Below are 15,365 nucleotides of genomic sequence, written 5' to 3'. Positions count from 1 at the left end.
TGGTTTTGTGTGTTTTAGCCCATTAACTGCAAATCGTGTATCCTTTACGCTACTGACAGCCATTTTCCAGCATACACCATAAAGATTTTTACTGTTCGAGATACTGCCAGCGGTTTATTTCAGTGCAGTCAGAAAATCAGACTTACAATTTGTTTGTGATAGACAAACACTTAGTCACCAAGACAGTTTTGGTTTCCTGGACAAAGTTGCAAAATAGTCACACAATAACTAGCTAGGAAAAGCAACTGATCCTCAGTGATGCCTTCAGACACTTCTAGGAATCTTTGTATTCTGACCCGAGAGTAAAACTTTCATTGCAAGATAATTACACATCAAACTTTAGTTTTTATCTCCCTGGCTTTACTTTACAATCGATACTGAAACTCAGAAACCTCCTGAATGCAGTTCCTGAGTTTCCCTGAATGTACCAGCAAGCACGGCTACTTTCCTGCTCGCTGCTATCACACGGCACAAAAAACAGTCTAAACACTCTGCAGGTTCATTGGCCCATGAAGCAAGAGCAAAGAAATATTCAGTAAATGATGTGCTCTAAAGAACTCCACATTATATATAATTTGCAGTAGACGGTCTGAAACATATAAAAACAATGAACACAGACCCAAGAGTACACATGGGATATTTCTGTCATGAGTCACTCTTCTGGTCTAGAACTATTACTAGACTCTATTTCTAACTACTAAAGGGGCTATATACTTTGCCAAAAGTAGTCAGGAAAAAGCACCAACACACATTCATGCTCCCAACGTGTGGGCAGATTCTGAGCGATTTTTTTCTCAGACCCCTTGTAGGGACTGAAAACATATCTGGTTTATTCTAAACTAAACAGAGCTTAAGGGGGTATTACTCTCTAAACAGCATTTCCACCTGGTCTCTGCTGCTTACGTTTGCACTTTGTCCAGGATCACTCACTGTGTGTAATCGGGCCAGATGCAGATAAAACTGCTGACTGAGAGAGTTGGCCTTTTCCAAGGCAGAAGGGGAAGATAAACACTGATGGGATTCAGAGCAGAAGTTCAATAGAAGAAGCAGAGTGTGTATGGTGTCAGAGGACCGACGAGCCGCAGTGTGAGACAGTCTGATCCGGCTGAGCTTCTGAGGAATGGGATGCTCATTAAGGTCACACTGTACACAACACACACAACACACACATGCTGAAGTGATGCTGAAAAATACAGATGAGGCTGAAACCTGATTAAAGAGTAAGTCCACGCTGAATTACACAGAGCAGAAAACTGCTGCACCATTACTCCCACTAAAGTCAAACTGTTAAGAAGGTTGGAACTCTGGTCACATTGGAGATATTAAAAAAAAAAAAAAAAAAGCACACATTGGTTTTCATTTTGTCTAATAGCTGTCCAGGTTAAAGCCAATTTCTAGTGCTGCATTACAGTTCAGAAAGTTGAAGACAAAAGCTTGTTTGTAAAAGAAAATCCACATTTTGTGATTCTGCAGCCAACATGTGGTCACATTTGGCTCGACTTAACACAGAGGAGGAGGAAAGGAGGCAACCTGTCGCTTCACCTGCCAACAGACGGAAGAGAAATGTATGTATGGTCTGTTCTGATTATATGGAGAAATACCATATACAGCCTCCAGATTCACATATAAAACTCTGGCAATAAACTGCTATCTTTATGTTTTTTCTTACTTGCATGACTGAATATCCCTGGCAGTACAAATCCACTGCTCTTCTTTGTCTAGCCTTAGAAATTTACCTAGAAATTCCCAGGAAAAACTTGATTCATAATTAAGTGGTATTGCAACTCTGAAAAGAACGTGCAGTCTGTTAAAGCAGCATCTTAAGAATCAGCATTGTATCAGGAACCAACTGCTGATTCAAGCACATCTGTCCAACCTGCTGTGATTTAACCGACTGAAGTGTAGCCAAAGAATGCAAGCAGCTTTCTTTTTTCATCTCTAAAAGTCTGTCTATATCCAGATAAAGTTTCACATCACAGATTGGCTTTAAAGTTCCTCATATGGACTGTTCAGCGTATTGACATACATTAAACCGATATGTTGACTTACTTGTCAGCTGGAGACTCCAGACATCACAGTGATCCTGTATATTCAAGTCTCACATATCTAACTTACAGAAGAAGTAGTAAAAATCCACACACCCTGACTGGGAAACAGATACAACAGTATATTAATTCTTAAAATGGTTGGCATTCCCCTTTCAACCATTAAATACAGCCGCCATGCCCGTGCCCTTTGCTGAAGTCTTTGCCAAACAGTGAAGCAGGAAGGCAGCCACCACACTGATCCCAGTACAGACTCACTAGACACTCATTCAGTTCAGTATTGTCTTGCCAATCAAAACTGCACTGATCTGGAAATAAGTTTTATATGCTGCTAATAATAAGTCTATGAATGTAAAGGCTTGGAACCAAAGCCTCCTTGAATTGTGCATTCTCAGGAAATGTGAAGGGTATGGAAATGTGAGCTACACTGTATATTTTTTCCCCTGTATAGAATCAACAGCTGCAGTAGAACACGGTTATGAGCAGAAGTTCATCTTTGCACTTAACAACTTGGGTGACGACAGCGGTCACTTGGATGTAACCGGGACCGAACCATAAATCAGAAGGCCTGCCCATGTTTAGATTTCTCACATTGTGATGGATCTGAGCTGCCTGAGGTCACATGAAAGGGAATATTAAAAGAATTATATTATCCTGAAAGGATTTGGAAACATGAGCACTGACTGATTGTGCTGGTGTTACAATGGCGAGCCTGCAGGGCAGGGCTGAACGCTACCCCTCCCAGGGAAAGAGGACATAATGATCAAAAATAAACAGATACTGTGTGACTTTTAACACATCACTAACTGAAATACACAAAGTCTCAACTTCTCAGTGGCAGCACTTTTCTTTATCAGAGAACAGTTAAACTATGGAAACTTGAAAGCTGCTGATTTTCGACATCTCAAATTGAATCAGTCCCTTAAATGGATGACAACAGCAATAAGGGTGCCAATAAAATATAATATCAAAGACAATGTGGTTTAGGGTGGAACTCGGCTGAAATCCTAGACAAGACACATGTCACAAAGTGCTGCATTTTCTTTTTAAAGCAGCCTCAGTAGTGGTTGAATGTAAATAAAGTATCTGCAGTGGAAACTAATTCACGGCCATGCTTTGTGCCATCACAGCAGGTTCTCAGGTTTCAATCAATGAAATGAGCATCTACCCCTGGTAGCAATTGAGGACATAAAAATACATGTTAAAACTTCAGACTAACAGAGAGCAGAAGCTTGACAGGAAATCATGTGTAAGATTGAAGCAGCAGTGAAGCCGGTAGAGTTTTCTGGGTTTCCTGCAACTCCCTGGTAATTTTAGGTTTCTTATGATGTAAAAGGAGAATCTTGGGCTCATCATATTATAAAAAATGACTACATCTAGCATTTAGCTTGTGTCAGTGGTACAGCTTGTTTTTGACTGCATTTCATAATGTACCATCGACAGACTTATCCTCAAGTATCAGAGCTAAGAAGCTACAGTTGCAGCTCACATTAACAAACAGCTGCCAGGAAAGAAGCAAATTATTAAAGTCAAGGTCTCCAAAAGAGCTTCTGTGGAGTCAGAGCAGTTGTGTCCCAGATGTACTGTTTCTGTTTTTGTGAAGCTAACATCTCTCTGTTAAAACAGCTACACTTGAATCAAACTTCAGCTGTTCTAAAGTATCTTTCGGAATAGTCTGACTCACTAGATGTAGATTGCAGGTATAAGCCTGCCACTGGCCGCTCATGTCGGCCAGCTACCATTTTTAAAATCCCCTTCACTACGAGAAACAACAACAATAACCTATCTACCCTACTGAAAATGCAAAGTTTTGCAGAGCATCTGGATCGAGCAATCCCACAGTCCTGCTAGTTTCTTTTTGTGAATTAGCCTTCTTGCATGCAAATGTTCCAAACTGGACACTGTTATTAAATCACTGGATTAGTTCTGCCCAGTACGATTGTGATTGGTTTAAAGAAATTCAAATAAGCCATGGCATTTTTTCTGCTACAGCAGAATGATGATGGGGGCAGACCATTCTGCAGTGTGAGGCTACTCCCTGAAAAACACCAAATTATAGGGATTCTTTCACTGCGTGCCAAAACTGTTTACATCCTGAGTACAGTGCTGCTTCAGACTGGAAGGCCAACTCTGGTCAAAGGTGCCTCATGTTACTGTGAGAAAAGTGGCTGAAGGTCAAACAAGGTCAGCCAAGTGCTTTAACTGAGGAACAAGAATGCATTTTTTCCGACATGCTGTTTGTTCCAAAACAATACGAGTTTCTAGTAATAGTCCAAACAGAATAGAACAGCAAGACAATATTGTTGTTAGTCTTTCATGCTGAAACTAAAAAGCTTTGGATTGAAACTTAGGACTGAGAGAGTCCATTAGGTTCAGTGGGTGTGGTGCAGGCAGATGATGAATGGGAGTTTAATGATGCTGACAATCAACTCCACAAAAGGCAACACAGTAATACTGGAGCTAAATAAATGACTCAGCTGTTTAATTCAAGCACTGACAGCTCAACTGAGTCTCTCCCCAGTATGTGGTGAACAGAGTACTGGTTTATGATACATACTGCACCTCCCTTAATAAAGACAGATGATAGATAAATGCTACTGTTACCAAATATCTAAAATTATAGAATCATATAAAGATAAAAAGGATATTCTATGTCATCCTTTTATTCATCTCATGTTATTGTGAGTCAAGCTGCTGCAAGTGATGACTTCTGTTAGGAATCTGACAGAAGCAACCAAACTCAGTACTCATCAATGACTGACACTGTGTTCACAAGAGAAACCCACATGGAAATTAAAAAAAAAATATATATATATGGTACAATACAGTAAGAATGTGCGGTGTAAAACCTGCGTATGGATGATTGTCAAGGTCAAAAGAACACGATTCTGACACTCCAGTCACCGCATGATTCCACAGAGAGAAATGCAGTGACTCAGCCCTGCCATGGGATACATGCCAGAAAAGACAAGTAATTCAAACTAATTTTGACTTTGTTTCCAGTCGTTGACTTCATGTCTTAATACAGCAGCTGACAGGCCTTTAAAAAAACTTTGACTCAGTCCTTGTTCCTCATTTATCACAGTCTACAGCTCTGTGAGTGTTTCCCACATGGTTTGGTCCAAAATATACAAGTATCACTTGTATATTTACTGGCTATCACTGTGAGACATCCATTTTAATACATTACAGCTTCACCTGGATCAATAAACATTACTTTTTTACCTGATTTTGGATTTTAAAAAATCATTTTTGCCCAAGCGCCTAATGCGAAAATCCAGGTACAAAAGAAAACTTCTTTTAAGATGAACAAAAGTGTCTTCTGGTGAAAGGGCAGTCTACTACTTTGCCTATTTTTTTTTTTTTTTAAAGAATATTTTAGTTTTATTGTAATAATGTCAAAAATGAAAGAATCAAAAAGAAAAACATAAGTCTCAGTCTGTAGGAGAATTCACCTTCCTGTAAGCGCAAACATTAAATCACACGTCCTTTTGATTAGTTAGACGTTTTCATGTTGTGTCAGTACAGTTTCTGTGAGTAGAAGTGACGTTAGACAACATGCATGTCAGGGCCCCCTCCTCCGCCCTCACCTGACCGCCTTTCCCTCTCTCCTTTTCCCTCTCTCCTTTTCCCTCTCTCCCTCTCCTCCTTCTCTCTCCCTCTCTCTCGCCGGGCGGAGCTGCCCTTCACAGCTGCCGCCCATTCATAATAATTGTCATCCACAGAACTCCGGGAAGCTGATTATCATCCCCACGATAAGAGCCGGTCACACAGTTCTTGCCTTTTTTGCAAGTATTACTTTACTAGTAATACTTCGTGAAATAATCCTGTTTCTCCTATCCCGGTTTTCCCAGTCCTGTTGCACCACCTGCATCTTCCGGATCCCCTGCCTGCTCTGACCGTCCTCCCCCCTCCTGGAACTGTATTCTCCTGCCCGCTCTCCGCCGCCTGCCCACACCGCTCCGGACGTCGTCCAGGACCGCTGGCTCCCAGTACCCTCGCCCCCCTCCCCATCACTCCCTGTTGTGTTACTTACGTTAGCTCACTCTGCACTTATTAGTTCTCTACCTCACTCCTTCAGTACAATAAATCCACCTTTTACTTCAGCCCCGCTTCCTCGCTTGTGTGCTCTCAGCTCGGGTTCACCCTTCACGCCGTGACAATGCATCGACAAGTCGAACCTAGGCTAAGTGGCAGCATTAAGGCCTTGTCCACACGTAGCAGGGTTTTTGTAAAACCGAATATCCTGCCCCCTCCGTCTAGAAAAAAACTTACGTACACACCACCTCGTTTTTAGAAAAAAACTTCATCCACACCTAACCGCATAAGTGCGTTTTTCAGCACATTCATAAGCATGCCGGACCTTTAGGTGGCAGTAGTTCCCCAAATCCTAGCAAGGTGGTGGAGAATAACCGTCCTTAACGTCGTCCTTCGCCTGTGTTGTTGAATGTGGAGCAGTATCTGGGCTTGTAAAAACAAGCAAGTAAAAAGCGCCTGTACAAGAAACAGCGCCCAAAACCTTGTGAGAGCATCCATACTGTTACCGAATGTAAACACAGGTCGCATATGTGACGTAGGAACATATTTTGTCGCAGGCGGTGACGTTTCGAAACGCAAACCCCCGGTTACTGATGTCCACATCCAGACGCATAAAACGGAGAATTCGCAAATCTTCACTTTGGTCGGAGTTTTTAAAAAGAATCGTTTTTGATGACGTAAAGTTTTCGTGTGGATGATAGGCCGAATCGTAGAAAAATATCTTCGTTTTGTGAGATACCCGGCTACGTGTGGACAAGGGCTGAGAGGCTGAACGCTGGCTGGCATGTGACGATGGGAAGCTATCAGAGCAGATAACCAGAGCACAGCTGCAAGAGTCTGACCTTATTCCCTGTGCACCATGACGGAAGTCATACGTGCAAATAGGCAACTATTGGGAGACTGTTTGGCTTCTGATCTAAGAGCAAGGGAAATAAACTAAACATCAGAGGACATTACACTGGGTAGGACTCGCAGGATTATATCGACATTGATAAAAGCATTTACAACCAAGTTTATTTATCCTTTACTAGGATATAACTAGTTCAAAGCACAAGAGGAGAGGTGTGTTTAGGTGCTGGAGAAAATGATCTAATGTCAGCTGGCCAAAAATAATTTTGCTTAATGCCTTATAGCTTTTTTTTTTTTTTTTAATGTGAGAGAAACAATGGCTGTTATGGTGCAAAACTGAAAACTAGAAAACTCTTGGTTCATAGCACTAAACAAGTAATTTTATTTCAAGTGAGCAAGCACCATCTTTGAGTCTGGTACCCAGTTCATAAATGGGCAGAACCAGACCGTTCTGCAGCACAGAATGGTCTGCTATCATTCTGCTAGAGTGGAAAAAGTGCTCTGGCTTGTTTGTATTTCCTTAAACCAAATAAAATTGTGTTGTGTGGAGCGAAGCCAAAGATGTAGCAACATGTTTTAAGAGGGAGATGTTAGATTGACAAAAACAGAAGCGTTACATCTGGGATACAACTGCTTCTACTCCACAGAAGCCCTATTGAGACCCTTTAAAGACCAAACAAAGTTGATCCAAGTTCAGAGCTCATTTGAAAAATTGTACTTTTGACCTGATGATAACACTATCGGTTAAAATTTAAGGTATCAATAAGTTATGAGCTACAATTCATCCTAAAGCTGATATGAAGGTGTGAACCCAAGTTCATGGCAGTTCATTCAATAGCAGTTCAGACATTTAACAGAAAATCCACAAGTGTGGAGGTTTCACACTCTGGTCACCACTGAAATATTTACCGAATGTAATGGAGATTCATCACACAGTTGCTGATATTTGGGTGGACCAAACTAATGACACTCATGTACAGATACACATCACTGACTTGACCATTTAAGTTTAAATCAAATTTAGATCCAATAATGAGTCCATAAAATACTACATCTGTGTAAACATTTGCTAAGAGGAAGAGCTTCACTTAATAATCAGTAAATGCTCTGTTTAGTTGCTTTGTGGATGAGGTGAAGTAGCTGCATCCTCTGCTCATCATTTACTGTGAAAAACTTGGTGGCTGAGACCAAACAGAACTCCAGCAGAGTAAGCAGCACATCCCTACATCCAGAGCCAAAGTGTGCAGCTACAAGGGACTCTGGCACAGCAGGGGTGGAAGCACAAACTGCTCAGGGGACACAGTAAACAAACTGAGTCACAAGAAAAAAAAAAAACTGCTGGGTGGTCCTCACCTCACCATTTCCAGCGTTCAAAATATCATGTTTCACAGTGTCATCTCTAGACAACCTACCAATGAAATATGAATGTGACAACACGCACTTACTGTAAGCAACAACACTCATAAAGCTGTTGTGTGGAAATGATTTTCAGCCATCGTGTGTGGATGACTAAAGTCTTTTTTGTTTTTTAATCACAAACCCAAAGGTGGCATCTGACATTGTTTTTCTAAAAATTGCCCTACAATAGTAATAAAAACAAAAAAAAACAGGAAAACTGGCTCTTACAAAAGCCATTGTGTAAGCAATTTATCCTCTGTGATGAATAAAGTGTCATAGTGTGTCATTATGTGAACTGTGTACTTTAATAGTTAAGAAATCCTGTTGAGCTGTAGAATCTTCCACAACAGAAGGCTGATACATGATTCCATATTTGAGTTTTAGGACAATAAACACAATATGTTAGCCAGTTAAGAAGATGGAATAAATTATCGACTGTCTGACACATATCCAAACACTTAACTATGTGTTATAAAGATTTTTTTCCATCTCTAAATGTGCTCATATGCAACAAAATCTAAGACAGTAAAACATACAACCACATCTGCTTGCTATCAATTCAATGATTAATAATATGAGTGATGGAAATGCTATAGATTTTCATTTAAAATAGAACATTTAAAACAAAAGTCAAACAAGATCTGAAACAAACTCAGACTGATGTAAAGTGAAAACTCACAAACTTGCTGCTAGTTGACGACTTGAATTTACAGCGTGTCTGAGACTTTTATAAGCACCTCGTAAGCGTCTCTCCTCCTGAATGATTTACAGCAAGTGCATTGGTAGAATAAGTCAACACTCATCACAAACAGCAAAGCAGCGAAAACATGGCTGCAGTGTCGTAACAAAGACGTATGGAAGTGATCGGGAGGAGAGCGTGAGCGAGCTGAGGCACAAGCGACAGGCCTAACGAGTTCCCCAGGTCCACAGGACGGGTGTTCGTTCTGTTTTCAGAGACAGGGCTTGAATTCCAGAGCAAATCTCTACAGCACTGATGGGTTTGAAAATGGAGCGCCAGATTTGAAATGAAGGGAAATGGGGGTTACTGTGTACGCACCTCCCCGCTGGACAAACTAATGCAAACCATCTGCTGTCATACCAACTCTGCTATTCAGCATCTGGCAGAGAAGGAACCAGTGAGCAGAGCTGCTGTCTGCTCTTCCAGGAGGCCAGGATGACAGACTAGTTTCTCTGTCTACTGCCGTCCACATGACCCCATACTCTCTTTAACACTTGCAAAACCAGCAACAGCTTTTCATTAACTCTAAAATCTTAGCGGCTGCTCTTAAAACATAATTTCCTTTCAAGTTTAAATGTTAAATCAAACCCCTCAGCACTTTTAAATTTGGAACTAACATCATGGTTGAGCATTTTCTCTTCAGGATCGCTCTCTCTGATGCAACCAAATAAGGTAATTCATAAAAATATGCACATTATGCAACCTTTGTCCTTCGGTATTCATCTGGGAAACCAAACCTATAGGTTCGATGCAACTCTTAAGATGGCAGGATGCCAACAGGTTGCAGTCCTACCTGTTTTAAAGAGACATTATTTGTGTTTATGTGAACCAAGCAACAGATGTGAAGCATGAAACCTGCTGCACTGACATGGACATATAGTTATTGAGTTGATTTAAAGGCTCTTTCTTAAGCTTATAATTTGAGTTCTTATCAAAGAAAAGTAAGGATGTGATAAAAACCTGCAACACGGTTGTATTATTGTGTTCAATGCAAAGTGTGAATTCATCCACAGAGGACCAAGGCTTCAGTAACTTGTCACAACACTAAGATGAGGCCACACTGTCTCCTCCATAACTCAGCTCGAGGCGTTACTGCTGCAGGGATGACATTCCTCAACCAGGAAAAACCTGTCTGCAAGTAATGCACAGACACACAACAAGCTGCACATGTACAGAATACACAATCCACCTGACACATGCTCTCTTCCTCCAGGACTAACCGGTTTTCAGAGAAAGGACTGTACACAATGCTTTGAAGTGACATCACATCTCTCCAATAAGTCAGATTCAACAGTGTTTGCTGGTTACCTTCACTGAAGAAGAGAAAAAGTACAAGGCTGTGAGAAAAACTGTAAAGATGGAGACAGAGTGGCTGTCTTTAATTGTAGGATTAATGAATATTGGGAAATAGTAGCAAAAATAATTGTCAAGCTAACAAATTAGCGACATAAACCAGGCTGTCAAGTACAATAAAAGTAAACTGGAGCGTAAATGGACAAACTTAAAGCTAATTTAAACTCAAGTTTAACTTCTGGCACTAAATAGATCGATCATTCTCGGGTTTTTCTTCCATCCCCTCGGTGATAAAGACACTTCCAGCAGCTCTGTGGTAAACATTTAGCCTGTAATGACTGGCTGTATTAAACAAATGGTGCCATAATGTGTGATCGAGTGTAAACATCACTCACCATCCTCTGTCCTGTCTACAGGCTGCTCTGTCGTCCTGCCCTTGATCCAGACTCTGTGCGAACCTCACTGGAGTTCACACTAAAAAAAAACCCACAAAGTCTTCTAGTTTAACCTAATGCCAGAGGACAAATCCAAAGTTTACAGGAGATACTCCTGATAGAGTCCGGACAGCATGGATGCGGCTCCTCAGCTTCGTCCTCCGTCCATCGTGCAGTCAGACAGCAGACAGTGACAGCAGAGCGGCGTTCACACTACGGGCTGGATGGAGACTCTGAGGGAGAGCTGCCCTCAGAAGTACGACAACACAACACAGGAAACCGAGCCTCGGAGGCTCCAATCAAAGGACGCTGAGCGCGGACTGACTTAAATATTCATTAGATACCGGGAGAGACGCTACTGGGCATGCGCAAAGCTGGAACTTCCTCACAACAGACAAACACGCGTTATTCCAGCACCAGTCCCCTCAGACACCTGAAGACTTTAAGAGAAAAGCTCCAAAACATAGTAACATGTACTGTCTGTGTTAGTACTCACATTCTGAAGTAAAAGTACCACATTGTAGGAATACTCTTGCAACTCATGCATTCAAACTTTTATTTTGTAGAAGTACAACAATAGTATCAAAAAGCAAAGTAAAAGCAGCCCATTCATCAAAAATAAAACATATTATTTGACTGTACTTAGCCTTCGGAATCATTAATGTGAGTAACTTCAGTGTTGCAGCTGATAAAGGGCTCAATTTAATCACTATATAAGATCAGACAAAATAATATAGAACTAGAATAGCAAGACGGGTGATACATTAGTAAAATAATAATAATAATAATAATAATAATAATAATAATAATAATAATAATAATAATAATAATAACAACAACAACAATATTAATAATAAGAATAATAAATATAGCTAACATAAAATAACAATAGTAGCAAAAAAGAAGTACTGGCAGCGATACTGAAATGTCACCTGGGTACACTAAGAAATAAATCCATAAAGACATGTATCCGAAACAAAAACAAAAAGTGCTGGTATCTCATTTTCATTTTCATACAACTGCTAATAGGCAGATATTTTAAGCTTGTGAATTTCCCTTTCTTGCCTTTTTTCTGGAAAAGGCTGTTCCTAAATTCACACAGAAATTCCGTCCTCTATCATCTTAAGACAAACAAAAACGCAACTAAAGGGAAACCCGTTTTGAAGTATTTGGGTGGCGCTGGTGTACACCTCTCAGTCTCCAGTCAGACTTGAGGCTTTCCTTGAAATGCTGTTGAGCAGTGAGGCGAGTCTATGGGTGTAACCCGTCTGACAGGCTTCCTCTGTATACATACACTCATAATTTGTGTGTGTGTATGTTGCCATCATATTTAAGTCCTATTCTTAAACATAATTCTGAGATCTAAGATGAATATTAAGGAAACTGAATTTCCCACAGCTGTATACTAAAAGGCCTCAGAATTTTAAATATCACCATTTGTCATGTGACTGTGAAAAAAAGGGATTTTCAGATGTAATGACAGAAGGTGAGATTGGCTTATATATTAAGTGACATTAACAAATGGAGAGAGCTCTTCTAGTGTATGAAGAACATATAAATAAGAAAGTCATGGTTTCCAGAGCTTTTGTGATGCCTTTAGTGTGGTGGTTTGTCGCCACCTTGTGGACATTGAAGACCTGGTCAGACATTAGGAAGAAACATGGCAATATTAGACAAAACGTTTTTGATTTAAAGCTCAAATCACAACACTGCATTTATTTATGCACATAAAATGATACTTTGTGTGAATGTTGACTTGTGTATGGTTTGTCGCCACCTTGTGGACATTGAAGACCTGGTCAGACATTAGGAAGAAACATGGCAATATTAGACAAAACGTTTTTGATTTAAAGCTCAAATCACAACACTGCATTTATTTATGCACATAAAATGATACTTTGTGTGAATGTTGACTTGTGTATGGTTTGTCGCCACCTTGTGGACATTGAAGACCTGGTCAGACATTAGGAAGAAACATGGCAATATTAGACAAAACGTTTTTGATTTAAAGCTCAAATCACAACACTGCATTTATTTATGCACATAAAATGATACTTTGTGTGAATGTTGACTTGTGTATGGTTTGTCGCCACCTTGTGGACATTGAAGACCTGGTCAGACATTAGGAAGAAACATGGCAATATTAGACAAAACGTTTTTGATTTAAAGCTCAAATCACAACACTGCATTTATTTATGCACATAAAATGATACTTTGTGTGAATGTTGACTTGTGTATGGAAATGGATATGTTAAAAAAAAGTTTCTGGTTATGATGTTAGACTTTCTTGTCTTCAGACATGCTTTGTGTAATCTTTATTTTTTAAATATAACACTCATTTAGGTCTATACCAGCTAATTTTGGTAGAAGCTTGAAATACTGGGGGTGTGATATTAGCAGTGTGCACATGTTTTTCAGTTTAGTCAGTTGTCCCTGTGTAATACTATTCTTTTAAAAGTAGTAGAAAGTAATTCCATTCCCCATCTGTCCACTGAGCACCTTCCTCTGCCCGTCACCTGTCACTGCCCTCACATATGTTCTAACTACCTGTAAATGGCAACGTCTTTCTTTTCTGCCTGTTATTTGGCTGCCTTCAAAGGGAGGACAGTGAGTACGGCTTTAAACCAAGCAGCAAATAATGTATGACTCATGTTTGATGTCATCCTGAGACTGTTTTTTGGTCAAATTTCCTGATGAATAACTTTTCAGCGATGTTAGAGTTGAAACTTAATCGTGAATGTCTAGAATGTTTTTTCAGTTATCATAATGACAAATTTGCCCCAGGTTAAAATCTGGGCATCACATTGTCGATCGAAGACAACTTATTTAAATTCTGTGCATAACTAGTGGGAAATTCATGAAGGTTTATGAGCAAAAGAACTACTGAAGCTTAGTGTCACAAAAATAATTGTAATTTGTAGATCAGGGGTGTCAAACTCATTTTAGTTCAGGGGCCACATTCAGCCCAATTTGATCTCAAGTGGGCCGGACCAGTAAAATCAGAGCATATTAACCTATAAATAACCACAACACCAAATTTTTCCTGTATTTTAGTGCAAAAATGTTCATATTTAGGAAATTATCTTTTTAGAGGGCATCATGAACAACCTGAAATTTCTTTAGAAAAATCCGTTCAATTTCAACAACATCATTATGCTTCAGTTTATCATTTACACATTACAACTTACAGATCAGAGTGTCTACAAAGGAACAAAACATGTAGTCCTCTGGAACTGAACAATGTCGTATTTTACTTCATGATCAAAACAAAAGTCAGACAAAAAAAGACAAAATACAACAAAAACAAGTCATAAAATCACAAAAGAACAATGCGCAATCAAGTATTTTACCTTATGGTCAAAACAACTTGTCATGGTCTGGAAATTATTTTTAAATCTATAGTTTTACAAATTTACAATTTGCAGTTAATGTCTTCTCTGTAATTTTTACACTTTACAAAGTCGTCCGGCAGGCCAGACTGGATCCTTTGGAGGGCCGGTTTTGGCCCGCGGGCCGCATGTTTGACACCCTTGTTGTAGTTTGTGTCAGAACTAACTTCAAAAAAACTGATTAGTCTGATCATTTTAAACTTCAATGTCTAAACTAGTGGTGGTCTCTTGGGATTCCTGCTTTATGATTTAATGTGAATAGTTTTGCTGTTTCAATTTCTACAACAAACAGTTTTTCAAGAGACCATTTAATGTTATTTAGTGCGCAGAATCTGTAATAAATGTGTCTTTATTGGAAGTTAAACATTAAAAATATTGTTTTGAATTTTGAAATGATCTTTTTTCTCCTCAATATTAGCACAGGTTCTTCAAAGAACCATTTCTTCAAAAAATGGCTTCCTAAAAAAGGCGTCATATATTACATGGCCCTCCATGGAACTTAAGCAAAGATAGGTTCTATCAAGAACCACTTTCAAAGTAGTCCTTTGTGGACCTACGTTGCTCTATTTTGACAACAGGATTTAAGTCATTTTTAACAAACAAAGAAACAAGCAAAAAAAATCATAAGATTTTGCAGTATGTTTTGGTTCCCTCTAGTAGCCAGATTGGAATTTGGGAACTTTTGATGGTCATTATGTAGTGTTTTATGATGTTTTAAAGACCAAATAATTATTCAGTAATAACAATAATAACAATAAGAAATCACTAGTTGCAGCTTTAATTTTATATTATTACCGATCACCAAACCAAATAACTCCCAGAAAAATTTAGAATATTTAGTATTTTAAACAACCAACGTAAGCATGTAAGAAACCATCCCTTAAATGAAAAGGTTCTTCTACTGATGATGGTGCTTTGGAGAACCAGAGAGCCTTTTAAAGAACCAATTTAAGAATCAGTATTATTCTGAGAGTAGGGCATGTTATCGTAAGAACATCCTGGCTAATTTTGGCACTATTGTCATCTTGTTTCAAATGTTAGTTTTGTGTAAAACAAATTTTCCTTTAATTAAAAAAAAATTAAGCAACGGATAAAGTGGATAAATCACAGAAAATACACGAGTTGTGAAGCTTCCGGCAACAATTTGTATATTTTGCGTAATAAAGTTAAGGTCGTGATT

At 39.3% G+C, this 15,365-nt stretch overlaps 1 protein-coding gene across 2 annotated transcripts in view; it reads right to left on the bottom strand.

Annotated features, from left to right (window-relative positions):
* myo1ea (myosin IEa) overlaps positions 1–11,032 on the bottom strand; it is a 63,352-nt gene extending 52,320 nt beyond the window's left edge. For both annotated transcript variants that reach the window (XM_023283905.3, XM_023283906.3), the window contains exon 1: positions 10,758–11,032. In XM_023283905.3, the coding sequence (XP_023139673.2) occupies positions 10,758–10,760 (3 nt within the window). In that variant the 5' untranslated portion in view covers positions 10,761–11,032. The remainder of the gene's footprint in view (positions 1–10,757) is intronic.
* Between the last annotated feature and the right edge of the window lie 4,333 nt (positions 11,033–15,365).

Source organism: Amphiprion ocellaris, chromosome 1 (assembly GCF_022539595.1).
Source record: "Amphiprion ocellaris isolate individual 3 ecotype Okinawa chromosome 1, ASM2253959v1, whole genome shotgun sequence".
NCBI lineage: Eukaryota > Metazoa > Chordata > Actinopteri > Pomacentridae > Amphiprion > Amphiprion ocellaris.
Note: the sequence above shows the minus strand (reverse complement) of the source record. Positions and strands in the feature narration are given on the sequence as shown.